At 40.1% G+C, this 16,713-nt stretch overlaps 1 protein-coding gene across 2 annotated transcripts in view; it reads left to right on the forward strand.

Moving 5' to 3' along the window:
- Positions 1 to 16,713, forward strand: part of SPOCK3 (SPARC (osteonectin), cwcv and kazal like domains proteoglycan 3) — a 111,854-nt gene that overhangs the window by 49,275 nt on the left and 45,866 nt on the right. The window contains exon 4 of one of the 2 annotated variants that reach the window (XM_083755869.1): positions 1,181 to 1,295. The exons of the other annotated variant lie outside the window; for it this stretch is intronic. Coding sequence (XP_083611995.1) covers positions 1,181 to 1,295 — 115 coding nt within the window. The remainder of the gene's footprint in view (positions 1 to 1,180; positions 1,296 to 16,713) is intronic. 2 annotated transcript variants of the gene reach the window in all.

Here is a 16,713-nt window from a genome sequence, read left to right on the forward strand (position 1 = left end):
GAGGGTGGCAACTGGCTGATAATTACTGGCCCAGCCACCTGTCCCCTCTCTGCTAGTTTTTATCAGCCAAGAAGGGCAAGGGTCCAGAACGCTAGTGGTCCAAGCATTTTATCCTCACCTTTGAGCCTTACTAACTGAAACTCATCCAACACAACAGGATTAGACAGTGCTCTAGACACCACTTGAGATTCATCTGCTGTAACAGCGGAGTCAAGGTTCTGCTAGATGCAAGTGATTTTATCTAGTCAGCTTTGCTCCTCCATGCTAGCGCCACCATCCTTGGCTTAGCGTTACTTCCAAAGTGCAGTTCTGTAGCCAACGTTTGTTCTTAACGTTGTGGTATGTTTGAGCAAAACAAAGCTATGATCCCCATTTTGGAATAAACTCAGGAATCATTCCCTATGCTAGCAGGGAAGAGCAAAACAGGCAACTGGTGTGGTCATGGTATACCACGTGAGCTTTGAACTGGGCCATAGTCACATTTCAACCCTTTTAAACCCTATGCAGAAAATACTTCTCAAACCACAAAGTGCCACTTGATTCAATCAGGTGTTAGAAATTACTGCATTCTAAGGTTATGCATCCCGTAATGTGGTAAATCTCACTGTATTATGTTGCTTTTAACACAAGTTAGAACAAGGTGGTACAAGTTAGTCCCTGTCTTTTTGAGTTTCTGTCTAATGATAATTTATGCAATCAATTCAAATGTTGATCTTCACATGGTGAAAAATGTGCCCATATACAAGTAGTGCTCCCATCCAATCAAGTTTCTATCCTTGGCCGTCAACAGGTGATGCAAGTGTCAGATGTGATAACTATGTTTATCACGTGAAAAACAAGTTCCTATGAATCTGTTCCCATGGAAGTTTACGTACTACCTGGGCATCAAAGCAATGACAGCAAAGACCAAACTAGAAACCTTAACAGCAAGAAATTAGGATGTAGTTGATTGAGCACACAATCATCCATACATATGTGCGCTTGTGTGCTAGACTACACCTTTTATTATAATGCAGGTTTCTTTTTAAAAAGTATTGGTTTAATGTAACATGAAATGCATTTAAGAGCCCCTAGTAAGGCATTCATAACTCTACTGTGTGCAACAATTGAGTTGGCTTATAATTACTGTACATCTGTAGAAAAGGATTATTTAAAAAAATATTCTCCTAATTGTTTTTAGCTTTAGACCCAGCTAAAGATCCATGCTTAAAGATGAAATGTAGTCGTCATAAGGTATGCGTTGCTCAAGACCAACACACAGCTGTTTGCATTAGCCACCGGAGACTTACGCACAGGTAAATATCTCCATATTATTGATTAGTTAACAGTAACAAGGTCTGTAACTATGGAATTTTGCTAACTGCTGCGTTTTCATCGCATCTCATAGCTGAGGTAAAAATATGTGACAGTGTATATATTCGTGAGCTTTCTATGTATAAAAGAATCCTTCATGGATTCCACGAGCTGCAGATATTAAAAAAACTTACTTTGTTATAATGCTGGGGTAAACCATAGTTAAGCAGTGGTGTGTGCAGTATCATTCCACTACCGTAGAATGCTGTTACATTTGAACCAGCACTTTTGTTTGATTATCCCAAGCATACCATGATCAGAAGCTAGGAAGAAACAAATCTGCTTAACTGTGGTTGGTGGGCAGCATTGCTTCTGAACATGGCCAGTGAATTGCTACCAAAATGGCCATATTTATGCCAATTATATACCAAGCAGTTCCAAAGTAACTGTTCCTGTCCCAAAAATGCACTTCTGAAAGCGATGCCCCCCCTTTTTTTATCTGCATGCAAACATGCATCTGTGTGCATGAATGCACACATTCCTCTGTAGAAAGTCCAAAGTTTTATGTGGTGGTCTGTTCTGAAAAGTGTACATTTATATTTCGGAACTGGTCTGACTGTTAATGGTTAAATTTATACTATCATTTCATACAAATAGAAAGTGTTAATTGTATCGTCAATAGTACAGCTGTTATTCTCTCCTCTGGGGAGTAGGGAAAAAAAAGGAGTACCACACTATGTGGGCATAAACAAACACAGGGAATTCCTTATTCACATCTCATTTCCAAGGATTTTGTGCAAACAACAGTGGGAAGGCAGGATAATCTGTACTGTCATATCTCTCCCAAGATTGCTGGGACAGTTTTTCTACCACCACTTGGTACTTACTGTCTTATTCTGATGAATGTTGCCTAGGAGCAAAACAGTGAAAAATCTGACCTGTTGTTGCCTCCCTCCATGCTGCCTAGAGTGAGACAGATAGCTCAGACTGGTGGTAGTGAGGTATCAAACACAGTTGTCCATGTTCCTCGTGTGGGAATTCCTCCTGTTCTTAGTGTGTGTTCCAAAGTGTGTGGTACTCTGAGGGCTCCCTTATTATGTAACAGGTGAGACCCATCCCAGTGTCAGGATACCATGCAGTAAAATCCTGGGTATATAGGGAGTATTTCACCTTAAGAAGATTAATTGTGGATTGTTGGGGAAAGGTGGAAATACAACAATTGAGTAAAAAAAAAGATGAACGCTGCAAAGCACTAAAGCATATCATTTTGTCTTTTAATCATGCATAATTCAAATATGCATTTTAATCATTGTTGTTTTTTCTTTACAATTCTGGAAACTATGTTCATGTAATGGTGTTTCCTTGCTGTTCAGCATAGTATATTTATTGAGCAGATGGATAATACATATAACAGCAAAAGTTGTGAGATGTGAAGTGTAGTTGCATAGCTACTGGAGTTTCTAAAGCTGTGCATTGCATATTGGAGAGAGGGCCAGATGTCATTTTTCTACCAGATTCTCTTGAAAAACAGGGTTATACTTGAGGCCACAGAGGTGTCTATCAAGTTATGTTAATGGTTCCATTGTTGTTCATAGTAACAATTATGCATTTAAATGTATTCTTGTATTCTGTTGCTTTTCATTTGATAGATTTCCCTCCAGTAATGCAGCTGTTCTATCAAAAATAAAACAACAACAAAAACTCCTTTCAATTTAAGGGAGCACATTTTCTTGCCAAATTCTGAAGTTTATGCTATCATTGGTGGCTGGTATGGTACAGTTCTCAAAATAGATAATTTTAATTGAGTGCACCTGCACTGCTTAGGAAAGCATACCTTTTTATAATTTTTCCTTACTTCACAAAAATATAGCTTGTGTTGATAAATCAAAGGTTTAATAGAATTAAGCACAATTGGTCATCAGGAATCTTTATTCCTAATAAACAGACACCTGGACCATTCAGCACTAAATAGATTGAAATGAGTAGGAGGCAGAACATATTTTTCCATATATGGAATGCAAAGTCATGGGAATCTATTGTAGGCCAGCCCACCTGTAACATGTAAGCTGGAAGACATCCCTGTTAGGTTGTTGACATCACTGTTAGATTGCCACAATGGTAGATGGGCGGGGTGGAGCGGAAGAGCTCAGCTATCATGTGCCATTAATATTAAATACTGCATATTGATTAGTGCCCGCCTCTTTTCCAGAAGGGATTTAGGGCAGGTGAATTTGGGTGTCAACACACTTGTGCCTTGTAACCCTGCATCTGAATACTTCTGAGGTAGAGCACTTTAAGCATTTGATTGCATTGGCTGATAGATTTTTCGAAAATGTATGGCTTTAGTGTTGAAATACTTTGTTTCTTAGGATGGAGTTACAGTTGTAACAAGCTATTTGTAATGTAATTTTAAGGTGAAATGCAGACACACAAATACATGTTTTTGAATATGATTATGCCAGAGGTTTTCAACCTTTTTGAGGCCATGGCTTCCTTGACCAACTACATTATTTCTGCGGCTCCCCTGTGAGGAAACACATTCCGAAGCCTCAGAAGCCAATTTATGTCACCTCTTGACTGCAGCCGGCAGTCCTTCACCCCTTTTAGAACACCCTCCCATGTGGAGTGATCTTTCAGCCTCCTCTCTCCTCTCCTTGTGAGTCCTCCGCATAGCTGTCCCGGTCTCTGAGCCTTCTCCCCTTACCTCAAAGAGAGGTGCCTTCTCAAGCCGTCTCACAGGGGCCTGGGAAGAGTATTCCCCCAGCCTTAGTGGCCCAATAGAGACTGGCTGAAGGTGAATGTGTGGCCACCTTTGGAGGCAGCAGGTGGCAGCAGCAGGCACCACTGGGCATACATGGTGGAAAGATTCCCCTTTGGCACCACACACTCAGCTCCCAGGCAGGCATTGCACTTAGCAAGCACAAGTAAGGCCTGCCTGCCTGCCTGCCTGCCTGGCCTCGCAATTGTTGATCCATTCCCAACAGCAAGGGCTGGCTGGGCTCCCTCACCCACCTGCTTGCCGCCTCAGCTCTTGGCAAGCAGCACCCCCTGGCCAGCCCCAGAGGCAGCATTCAGCTGGAGAAGTTGTAGCTGAGCAAGCCTTTAGGAGGCAGAGGTGCAAGAGGGCATCAGAAGAGGGAGGGAAGGAAAGAGGGATGGAGGTCAGTGTTGCCCGCAGCACCCTTGACCGTCATTCAAGTCACCCCAGGTGCCACGACACACTGGTTGAAAACCACTGGCTTATACTCATGAGGCTTTCATTTATTTTTTAGGTTATGTTTTTAGCAATGCAAGGCTGAGCAATGAAGTTCAACTTTGGTTAATCCTTTCATGATATTTAACGGGTAGATTTTAGAGAATCCTATCACAGGTTAGGTTTCTTCCCATTGACAAGTACTACTTCAAAGAACAGGCCGTTATGTTTTATTTGCAGTCATCATGTGAATAACACCATTATCTGTAGCCACCTATAATCTCCTATCAACACAAACTGAATTGCTTCTTGTTGTAAAGATTTTTTTTTCTTCAAATATCAGTAATTTTTCTCAGCTTACCTGTTATTTACAAATGCCTTTGAGATCAAACCCACCAACAGATGTAGCAAATTCTAAAAATAGGGCATGCCACATATATCTTATCAAACTGACCTTGCTACCCTTTTGACATTAATAGCAGCCTTCTGATTCAATGTACATGTGGCATTGTAATGAATCAGAATCGTGAAGGGGGAGTGCAAGGGAGCCCTGACTGTATATCTTTTATCTTTTTGAAATGATTGCCGCACTACATAAATCCCAGAAAGCTGAAAACTTTTAAATCTTATCTTCATTTATTGCACTTCTTAATTTTGAAACTGAAAGAATTAATAATATTCCAGAAAGCAGCGAGAATTGCTTTAAAATTGGCTATTGGATCTGCTTCATTTATCCTATTGACCTTAGCTTTGGATATATAGCTATAGCTAAGGAGTTCTTTTCCTCCCTAAAACAATTGTTTAAGGGTATTCTCATTTTCCTACACATATTAAAATACTGCCGCTCAATCAGGCCAAAGTTAGATTCACAAAATGTTTAGGGGTATGCATACCCCTGCATTCCCCCAGGGAAAAAAAGCACTAGCTATAAGGCCTGGTAAGGAGAGGGGGGAATGTAGACAGAATGGAGTGAAAATCCATTAATTTTGTTTTTATGGTGCTTTCCCCAATTTCCTCCCTAAGCTATTCCTGATTTGTGTGCTGTAGTAACATGGGGGAAAACATTTCCCTTTCAGCTTTCAGGGGTGATCAGCTCTGTGCCCTGAAGCATGGTATTTGGTTACCCTTGTCTGTGATGGATGATGTGACAGAAGGCTGGAAAAATTCTGAAGTGCTATAGAGCTGCAGTAGCGGCTCCATTATACACAATACACAGAACAATATCACTTATTCAAGCTGTTCTTTGGCACTGCATCTTCAAGACAGAAGTCCCTCTGTGAGTGACATTGTTTCCCGTTAGTATTTTCTTTTTCGAGACTTCACTTAAAGCATAGTGCTTTGGAAGATGCTTGATAAAAACAAACAAACCTGATCACTTGAGTCATTCATGTTAAGAAATCATATCAGGAAGGCAGTAAATGTGTTGAGATAAGTACCTGTGTTGAGATAAGTAGTCTTGGAGTTGGAGTGATATGAAAAATTCACCTAATGAGATATGTTTGATAGGTTCATATAGCTTGATTTTCTGTGGAACAATTTATGGGTTAGAGAACAAGGAAGGATACATTTCTTAGTTTGGATAATGGGTGGGCCCCCAGTAGCAAATTAATAGTCTCTTTCTCTCACCCCCCTTCTTTTGCCTTTTAGTAGCATCAGCAACAAAATAAATTAGCACAGAAAAAGAAACATAAAGTAAGCATTGATTTATTGGTTTGCCTATGATAGTCTGACCCTTTGTCACCAAATGCTTAATGTACTGAAAGAGAATTCATAGGGAGCAGATGCTCCCCTAATTGTTTGAGGAAGAGACTGTTTTGATAGTAATGGGAAGGAAAGTTGGGTTGGGAGAAACAAAGAGTGCACTTGCTGAGTCTTTGGATGGATCTACACATAGGGGGAAAAAACCCACTATAAACAAGTCATAAATTAAAAGAAAAAATGCTATGTAAAATCGCATATTAAAGATTTGAGCTCTAGAGGACCATCTGGTGTTGCATGTTTATAATGGATTCAAAACACTGTTTTTTTGACTAATGTAACTGAGTCCTTAAGTGCTGAGTAAATATTGCATAGGATTTCACTGTAAGCTATTTATAGGATATCTAAAGGTTTTCAGATATTCGTTGAATACTGAACACAGAGTGCAGTCCAGAAGGATTTGCGTTATACACATTCATACCAAAAAGATTCTGTAATGGAATAATGTGTTTGCGCTGTACCAAAGGACTATATGGTGTGGATCAGAACACATAGGTAACTTGCTTAAAATTGCTGCGATGTGAACTCTGAGAAAATTATGATTATACACAGAAAGTATTAAGTTTAAAGAACATTGAAGAGTTTTGAATTGAATTGAATTTATTATGGTCCCAGACCAGACTCACATACCGTACTAAACAAATCAAAAACACAATAAAATAAAATTAAATTTAAATTAACAATCAATGTAATGATAAACAATACAATTATGGCAGCAGTTAAAATATGGTTTAAGTCTTAATCTCTACAATATTATCTATAATTTGCTTCTAAGGCAAATTAGTCTTTATAATAGCACAGCTTGTTCCCTAAGTGTTATGGCAACCACGCAAAATTTGGCCACCTTTAAGGTGATCTCTGGATCATTGTCCTCTATCAGAAATTTTAAAGGTTTGGGCCCACTTGGAATTTTCTGTATAACGGGTGATAAAAACCGAGCGTATACCCCTGTAAAAACCGTATCAGGACGTGAGAGACAGTTTCCACCTCTATCACGCCGCCGGGGCAAACTCATTTCACATACGGTTTACCCGCGTATCTGCCCTGCAACAAGGCAGACAGCAGTACGTTGAATCTAGCGAGGGTAAATGGCTGTCTCTATTTACCTTAGGTGTTTGTAATTTTGACAAATGTGTCACTGGGGTAAGCCCTCTCCCATTATCTTTGATTGCTGGATGCTTATTCATCTCGCTCACATGATGCTGAAGCTCTACATCCACCCCAGATTCGTTGGCGATTTGTTACTCAGGCTTTCTCATAGCCAACAGCCATCAGTGCCTGTGGTGAGAACCCCAAACCTTTTAACTTTTCGTACAGTGTAGATTTCCATTTAGATTGATAGGAATCCAATAGGGTTAAGGGTGCCAACCCAACAGGGGGGAAAATGAGTTTTAACCAATAATGGATCTTCAAGATCCATATCAGAGTGCTAACAGGGATTTAACCGAGCTCTAAGCAGACACGCAAGAGGGGATACCTAGTAGGGAACGATTAAACTTGGTCTGGAATGTTTCTAAGGGATCAAATTTTGAAAGCTGCAGATCTGAGAGCCATATGTCATTGAAGATTTTTAAATCTATAAGATCAGCTTTACAAGGAAGGCAATTTCTGATTTAAGCTGCTTGAAGAAATAGATTCACAAGCGATGGCTTACATTTTCTGGATAATGAATTGAACTTTATTTTGTGCTAGGGCTAGTATTTAAAATAATTATTCTGATGGCCTGTGTGTAGGAATTCACATTGTAAAATGAAGGTGAACAGGTTGGCAAACTTTGGGTGCCCCTTTTCTCTTTCTTTTCACTTTGGGATCAGTTTCTACCTTGAGAAAAAGGGAGGTGTTCCCCCACAGGGCCTGCACTCCTGTCAAGTAGACAGAACCTTAGGCTAATCAAAGTTTGGAGAAGCAGGCTGACCTCTTACTCTCCCTGAGGAAATTGCCTGAGTGGATGGTAGAATGGTGAAGGGGGAGGAAAGATAGAGGAAGAGAACACAGGAAATGGTGAAACTCCCTTGCTTGTAGAGCAGCCAGATATCATTGAGACCTGTGTTGTAGTCAGGGTCTTTTCCACCTTTGCCTACTTGGGCACTTAATGCAGCACAACTGCAGACTGGAGAGTCAGTGGTGTGTGTGTGTGTGTGTGTGTGTGTGTGTGTGTGTGTGTGTGTTGCCATAGTTCATAGATTTTCTCACTTACCTAGGATACCTCTCCATCTGGGAGCTGACCTTGAGGGCAAAAGAGATAGACTGGAGATGCTGCTAGGTGGGTTGTATTTGATGTTATTTTCTCTGGTCGTTACTACAGTTTAATTAATGAATCTGATTCAAGTGTTCTCTACCAAAATTAAACTTCTTTGATTATGATACCTTGTTATACGTGGACATTTTTCAAATTATTTCCAAGAATCTGGACAAGATTTTACTGTTTGTTAATCAGTGGAATTGTTATGCAACCAGAAGTTTATAAGCTCCCTTCCAATTTTAAAATGACAGAACTAAATAGACATTGCCTTGGATCCGGAGTAGATTAGTTATGCTTTTATTCTGATTAAAATCAATGGGATTTAAGTTAGTTTTAAGCATCAACTAATACAATTTGTCCCATTGATTTGAGTGAAACTAAAACATAACCACAGAGCCAATCAGAAGGCCAGCAGTTGGAATCCCCATGATGGGGTGAGCTCCCATTTTTCGGTCCCTGCTCTTGCCCACCTAGCAGTTTGAAAGCACATCAAAGTGCAAGTAGATAAATAGGTACCACTCTGGTGGGAAGGTAAATGGTGTTTCTGTGCACTGCTCTGACTCGCCAGAAAATGCTTAGTCATGCTGGCCACATGACCCAGAAGCTGTACGCCAGCTCCCTCGGCCAGTAAAGCGAGATAAGCGCCGCAACCCCAGAGTCGTCCACGACTGGACCTAATGGTCAGGGGTCCCTTTACCTTTAAAACATATAACTTGTTCTGAATCTAGTCTATTGGCTCTGTAAGAGATTCCACTTCTGTGGTTTCCATTGTAGTATATATTAAGATTAACAGAAGTTCATGGTAAACTTTAATTGCCCACACATACAGGGTGTTAATGGTCTGTGAAACTTAATTTTTATTAATTTGTGTTGTCAGAATTTCAACATGTTCTTCAAGTACTGGAACTTACAAGCTAAGAAGGAAGAGCTACTGAATCAGGATTAACTATGTCTGTATACAGAATGATACAGTCATACCTGGAGTTACAGATGCTTCGGGTTGTGTGATTTCGGGTTGTGCACCGCGCTGAACCCGGAAGTACCGGAACAGGATACTTCTGGGTTTTGGTGCTTGCGCATGTGCAGAAGCGCCAAATCGCAACCTGCGCGTGCGAGTTGCGGACGCTGCGGGTTGCGAACATGCTTCCTGCACGGATCACGTTCACAACCTGAGCATCTACTGTATTAAATTTTGGAATATTTCATACCATTACCTGTTTGGCAAACAACTGGGATGGTGGCATGGTTATTTTGCCCTTAACTTAACGTAGGCAATAGGTTAGAAATCTGTCATCTTTCTTGATAGATTTCCAGGCATCTTGTTTTAGTGACTTGCATGGCAAAACCAGGTTTTTCAGCTAGTAGCCTAATTATTCTTCTACTTAAACAAGGTTCATTCTGTTATGTAATGCAAAATATGTAATAAATTTACTGGTGGAACTATCAAAATTATTCTCCCAAGATAATAGGTTTGGATGTTTTAATATTATATTTGAGCAAAGTATGCAAAACTATCTTCCTCCTTTCCTAAACTGAAGTGTTATATCTATTATATCCGAACAGCAATTTAATTAAATTGCCATAAATTGTGCTGTTTAAATGTATTTATATACAAAAAACATTGAATGAATTTATAATAGAACTAGAGCAAGGTCTCATATGATATACCAGTGAATCAATTAGAAGAGAAGATAACTAATTGCAAAGGTAGCAAACAGTCTAACCAAATGCTTTAAGCTTGTGTGTGTATATGTGAAATTAGTATTCAAGTCTCACCATCTTCTGGATTTTGTAGGTGTGTTTCTCAGAGAAAAAAAGACCCTGAAAAGAGTTAGTTGACTGATATGGATGGGATCATTCCCGTCTAGTCATCTCCACTGATATCCCTTCCATTAAAAATATAAAATAGGGGATTCATTATGCAAATTCATGTAAACTATAGTTTAATTTGATCAACAGGGAATCGAACCCCCAACCTGCCATGCTGCAAGGGGCTTGGATGAGACAGATCCAGCTCTGCATAGATCTGTCACTGGCTAGGGAAGCACTCCTGCCCCAGTGGCAGGCAGGTGGAACCCTAACCTGAAACTAGTCCTTTTGGCTTTCTCAATTCCTTCAGGTTTCCACTGTTCCCAATATATATCTGCTCTCCTTTGATACCGTGCACTCCGGTTTGCCTCCTTAGCTTGAAGACTTCTGTCCTTAGCTTATATATGGCCTATCTCTCCAAATGTATTTGGAACATGCTGTACGTTTTTCTCTATAAGAAATACAAATTGAATGTGAAAATACATTAAGTCCTTTCAGATTCTGTTCATTCTGCTAGAAGGAACTTGTTTCATCTGATCCCACTCAAGTTTCTCAAATGACAAGATTCTCGAGTCTGATATTATTAAAGACTAGGCTCACTCTGAGCCCATACTGTCCAATTTGGTCTTATACCATTTTCATGATTTTCTTAATTCCCTTGTGTATTAAGAAATGATGCTGCTGCTGGTAGGGTCATCTTCAGGTTCCCCCTCAGGGAGCTGTACATTATATGGAGATTCAGAAGAGACCCTTTTCTGTTGTATCTCACTGGTTATAGAACACATTTCCCCCCAGAAGCTTGGGAAATGCCAACAGTAAATTCTTTAAGCCATGAAATTGTACACATTTCATAAAAAATATTCATTCATTTTAAACAATACTTCAAAGAGATTTTAATGATTGTTTTGGAGGAATTATTGATAACGAATGCCCACAGTCTATGTAGTACCTTCCTGCTTATTTTTTCAGTACTTCAGCAGGTTAGCCAAAGTAAGAATGTCTGATATGCTACTTTGTCGTTTCTTGATCCTCTTAAGCTGCCGTGTGCAAATCAGAACATAATAGCAGAACTGTTCTTGTGGGTAGACTGTTTTTGAATACTTTGTTGTTCCTGTTTGAAATCAGGCCAGTGTGTGAGGAAATGAAGAAATAATGCAACTACTAATGGAATAATAAGTCTCAGGGTTATTTGACCCTCCCTGCTTTTATTTTTTATTTTTTTAGGGATCCTGATTCTGTCTGCCATTCTGCAGCCAGTCTTTGAACTTAGTTGGCTTAAGCATGTGGGATGAAATGTGGGTTAAATCCTCACACAATTACTTTGTGCGTGAACATTTCCCCTAAAATGTGTGATGTAGTTGTACAGTGGTACCTCGGGTTATAGACACTTCAGGTTACAGACTCCGCTAACCCAGAAATACTACCTCGGGTTAAGAACTTTGCTTCAGGATGAGAATAGAAATCGTGTGGCGATTGTGCGGTGGCAGCGGGAGCCCCCATTAGCTAAAGTGGTACCTTAGGTTAAGAACAGTTTCAGGTTAGGAACGGACCTCCAGAATGAATTAAGTTCTTAACCCGAGGTACCACTGTACAGATTGTAGCTAGGTTTTTTTATTTAAGAAAAATCTGATTCGTACCTTCAGTCTTAAAATGCAGACCATCTCTTTCTCAAGGTAATCAAATTAGGATATACTGAAAAATGGGTCATGTTATGATCCCCTGCTTTAAACTAAATAAAGAAACAAGGATGGGTTTCCCTGTCCTTGACCATTTCCAGTTATATGATAACACTATTGCTTTTTGAATTGTAGTCCTCTCTTCCTTCCTTTCTTTTAAAGGCATGTCTTAGACAGATTGCACAGAAGTTGGAAATGAGGCTATTTAGAATGTCATCATTTTGCATTATAACCCTGCTCTCTGAAGAAGCCCAGCTGGTGCAGTTGAGCCCCTTCTTGGAATTTTTTAGTCTGATTCATTATTGTGATGTGTACTTGTGTACAGAAACATTTAATCATTCTTACGCTCCAAGCTCTATTGAATCTAGTGAAAGCTTTCTGTTTCTCTGCATAATTTGCGTTGCCAGTCTGCCAGCTTGGAAAAGTTTCAAGCTTGTTGCATTATCTATGTTTGTTTGCACAGGAAGTGATGCTGCACGTAGGCTTGAATTTACAGTAATTCTTTTGTAATGGGCTAATGAGCAGGACTACTTTATTCACAATGGTAACATTATATAGCTTTGATTAGTCCAATTACTGTGGAACTGTGCAATTGTGATGATTCTTACACTACCCTGCAAAGTACCCCCCTTCAAAAAGCAAAACAAAAAACCAACCCACAGGATTTGCTCTGCTGTGCTTTAATTTTGCTTGACAAGAAAGCAGTTGGAAGAAGTAAAAGGCAAAAAGATCTGTGAATGCAGCAGCTTTATTTATTTTTTTTTTTTAAAAAAAACCAATATCACAATTAATGTATGGGATTGCTAGTTCTAGCTATTCTTTAGGGAACAAAATACAGTTCTTGGATAAGTATAACTGGTTGTGTAGCCACAATGGGGGACAGAGAGGGTAACTAGCTCTATTCTTTTTATAGGCTTGCATGTGGATGATGGAAGTTAAGCATCAAAAGGAAAATAGGACCCCATGGGGGTTGTGGGAGCTGGCAGGAACTGTTTGTAAGCACTGTAAGGCTACACTGGTGGCACATGGAAGTGCTTTCAACAGAGGATCACCATTGACTGAAGCAAATTTTGGCTGGCTGCTGTGGCTATCTTAACTTCTATGATTTCTCACCTTGACCACCTACTTCAAGGGGCCAAGATAGACTCAAGTGTGAAGTGTCAGTGAGTGTAGTTTTAAAAAGTTGAGATTCAAATATGTGTTTATGCAGTGGTGGTAAACAACGGTATTTCAACACTTTAATTTAATATTTTGAGACAAAGCTTCTACCCCACATTTTTTTCTACTATGAGACATAGAGTGGGGAACACCATGAAATAAGCAAAAGAATATTAACAAGGTTACGTTGAGTTGGATCTGCTATTTTATACAGGGTAAGTCCTTTAAAAGAGGCCCCATGGATACAGAGTACACATGTTCCACTGGGCCTCTTTTAAAAGACTCATCCTGTACATATTAGTTGTGCACTTTATCTTGTTTTCACACTTGTTAGTAATGTGTTGTTCTTTTTTGTAAGTCGCTTTGAGTTCACTTTACTGAACAAAAACAACACATAAATAATACTAAACATAATGAAAAACAGTAATTAAAAAAATTGTTGCTAGAGCAGAGAACAGTGGCCAAGGAAATCTAGATTATTAGCAGCAAAATTGACCAAATATATAATTGGTTCAGCCTTCTCTAAAGTTCTCTTTGAAGAGCCCAAGTCTGCATATATTGCTGAAAGGCAGCAATATATATTGTATTGCAATGTATTGCAGTGGTTTTCAACCACTGTACCGTGGCACCCTAGGGTGCATTGAATGATGGTTGGGGTACTGTGGACAACACTGGCCTCTGTCCTTCTTTTCTTCCCTCCCTCCTCTGATGCCCTCTTGCATCTCTGCCTCCCAAAAGCTCTGCAGGTGAATGGTACTCTGGGGCTGGCCAGGGGGTGCTTCCCAGGCCCCTGTGAGGCAGCGTGAGAAGGCACCTCTCTTTGGCACAAGAGGGGCAGATCAGAGACCAGGGGTGGACAGCTACGGCTGCCCAGAGGACTCCCAAGGAGAGGGGAATGGGGAGGAGGCTGAGGAAACACTCCACAAGGGAGGGTTCGAAAAGGGGTGAGGAGCTTCCAGCTCTGCAGGCAAGGGGTGACATAACTGGGCTCCTAAGCCCCACAGGAGTGCCACAGAAAGAATGTAGTTGACCAAGGGAGTTGTGGATCAAAAAAGGTTGAAAACCAATGCTCCAAGTCATCCCAAGTTAAAAACCTCTGTTGCATTGTGATGGTTATACAGATCTCCCAGTATCTAGTCCTGATGAGAATCATACCTTGTGGATGCTGGAAGAGGCAGGCTACTCAATGGTCTAGATTAGAGAAGGAGAAGGCTAACAGTCAAGAAGTGTATGTCCACTTGAAGTTCAAGAAATGGTTTAAAGATTCTGCCCCTATCTGAGCTCATTTATACTTCCTGAGCTTGTATCCCCCAAAGCCCTGTCCCATTGTTGAAGACTGCAGATCCTTAAAGGGGCAGCTCACTACTCTAGAACCTGACACTCTGTGGCCTTTACATTGGTTTGCTAGGCATGCAGTGAATGGTGTCATCACAGGTTTGGCATGTGAGGCCTTGTGTTTTTATGTGCATGTGTGTGTGGTGCCTATGTCTGCTTGGTCTGCACTCATGGTTGGTGCGTGATCAGCTGTCTTTGTGGTCCTTAAGTCATTCCTGCCATTTATTGTCTTAGAAAGTGTTTAAAAGTAAATTCTCCATCCTTTGCTGGAACCGTTGATCTACCCAGGATTTTCTCAAAGGTGCTTTTGTCCCCCACCCCCGCCCCTGCCCCCCAGGCCCAGCCAAGTCCCAACTTAACACTTCCATTGCTGTTGGAAATAAGTGGCTATCTCTGTGTTGGGAGGTGAATTCTCTCCCCATGTTACTTCATCAGAAGGCTGCATCCTGGAGAAGTGATATGATAGCAATCATCAAATATCTAAAGGGCTGTCACATGGAAGATGGAGCAAGCTTGCTTTGTGCTGCCTCACAGGATACGACCCAAACCAATGGATTCAAATTGCAAAAAAGGAGATTCCAACTAAAAGCTCTTTCTGATTTTAAGAGTTGTTTGACAATGGAACAAACTACCTTAGAAGGTGGTGGACTTCATTGAAGATTTTTAAACAGAGGTTGCGTAGCCATCTCTGAGGGATTATTTAGCAGTAATTCCTGCAATGCTGTAGGTTGGACTAGACAGCCCCAGCCCTTTGGGTCCCAACTCTACAATTCCATGGTCCTATGATGTGATTATGACCAAGCTAGTAATCAATCAATGGCTGAGATATATGGGAAATGTTAGGATAATATATGATTCTTGATGTTAAGACAGACGATCTACCTCTCGGTAAAATAAGTGACACCCTTATAGAACTGTTTGTGAATGAGTAATCAAAACTGGTACAATGAAGTAGCTATTTGCTTGTCTTGCTCTTTCATCCGAATTTCTTTGGCTGCACTTGGATATTAAGTTTTCCTGATTATAATCCTAGCACGTTCATTTTCTACTGCATTACCTGTTGCATTACACAACTGTTCCCATGCTGTATATTGATGGCAAAGAACTGTATGCCAGAATACTGCCCCAATTTTTGTCACGTGATATTACAATACAAAACTTATTTCCCAGGTTAACAGGATTGCAAATGGATTTTTCTGAATGCAAATAACACAGAAACGAATGCTAAACTTCAGCTACAATTGAGTTAGTTTTTCAGAAGTGGCTTCTATGTCATGTGAAAGATCACATGAAATGTGGAAATTATCAGCAAGTAACAGAACATCAAGAAATTGGCATAGAATGCTGCCTGAATTGGCATGAAATAAGAAAAGCTGTCCTTTTTGTGACTGCTACTTGATCATTTACCAGTGATCATGATCTTCTAACCATATGCAGTTTTTTTTTCTCATAATAAGCATTTCCTGCATTTGTGTGAAGCTTAGATTCTCCATCTCAGTGGTTTTTGGAGTTGTTGATATATTGACAGGGTAGGCTAACCAGAGAAGGAAATAGACAACATGGTTGCAAAAGGCCTTGAAAGCTCTTTGGTGCCCTCTATAGCTTGGAATTCTAAAAATTATCTGTTGTAATGAGGTTCAGGTAAGATTGCCAGCTGGCCAGAAAAACAGAATGCCTGATATGCCCCCCTCCAACCCACCCACCCACCCACCCACCATCCATCCATCCATAAATAAATAAATTATAACCAACCAACCAGATGAAGCTTTGGGAATAAATATGATTACCCACTATTTGTTGTATAACAAACTGCTATTAAAGGGAGGGATACAAAGGCTAATTCAGGAGTTGGCAAGACATGGTTCAGTGTGATAAAACAAAGGCTTGTAAGACCTACTTGTCAATCTAAGAGTTACATTCAAGTATTCTTCGTGAATTAAGGAAACTGTAATTGCCTTGCAACTTGGTCAATTCCTCCCCCCCCCCCCTGTTAAATGTGTTCAAACAGTTCCCTCCCCACTGTACTCTTATTTGTTTGAAAACCTATTCATCTCAAAAAGCACACTGAATAAATAATAATCTAGTGTCTCTCCTTCATCTCAGTCTTCTGTGGCTTTTACCAAGGAAAATAAAATTGTAGCTTTCAATAATTAACCTTTAAAATGTCCTTTTCAGTTTCCCAGTCCTTAAATTGTCTTTTGTGTTATAGAGGTTTTAACACACTAGATGATATTTTTCAATTACGTTTT

This window comes from Podarcis gaigeae (genome assembly GCF_964106915.1).
Source record: "Podarcis gaigeae genome assembly, chromosome: 9".
In the NCBI taxonomy this organism is placed as follows: Eukaryota; Metazoa; Chordata; class Lepidosauria; order Squamata; family Lacertidae; genus Podarcis; species Podarcis gaigeae.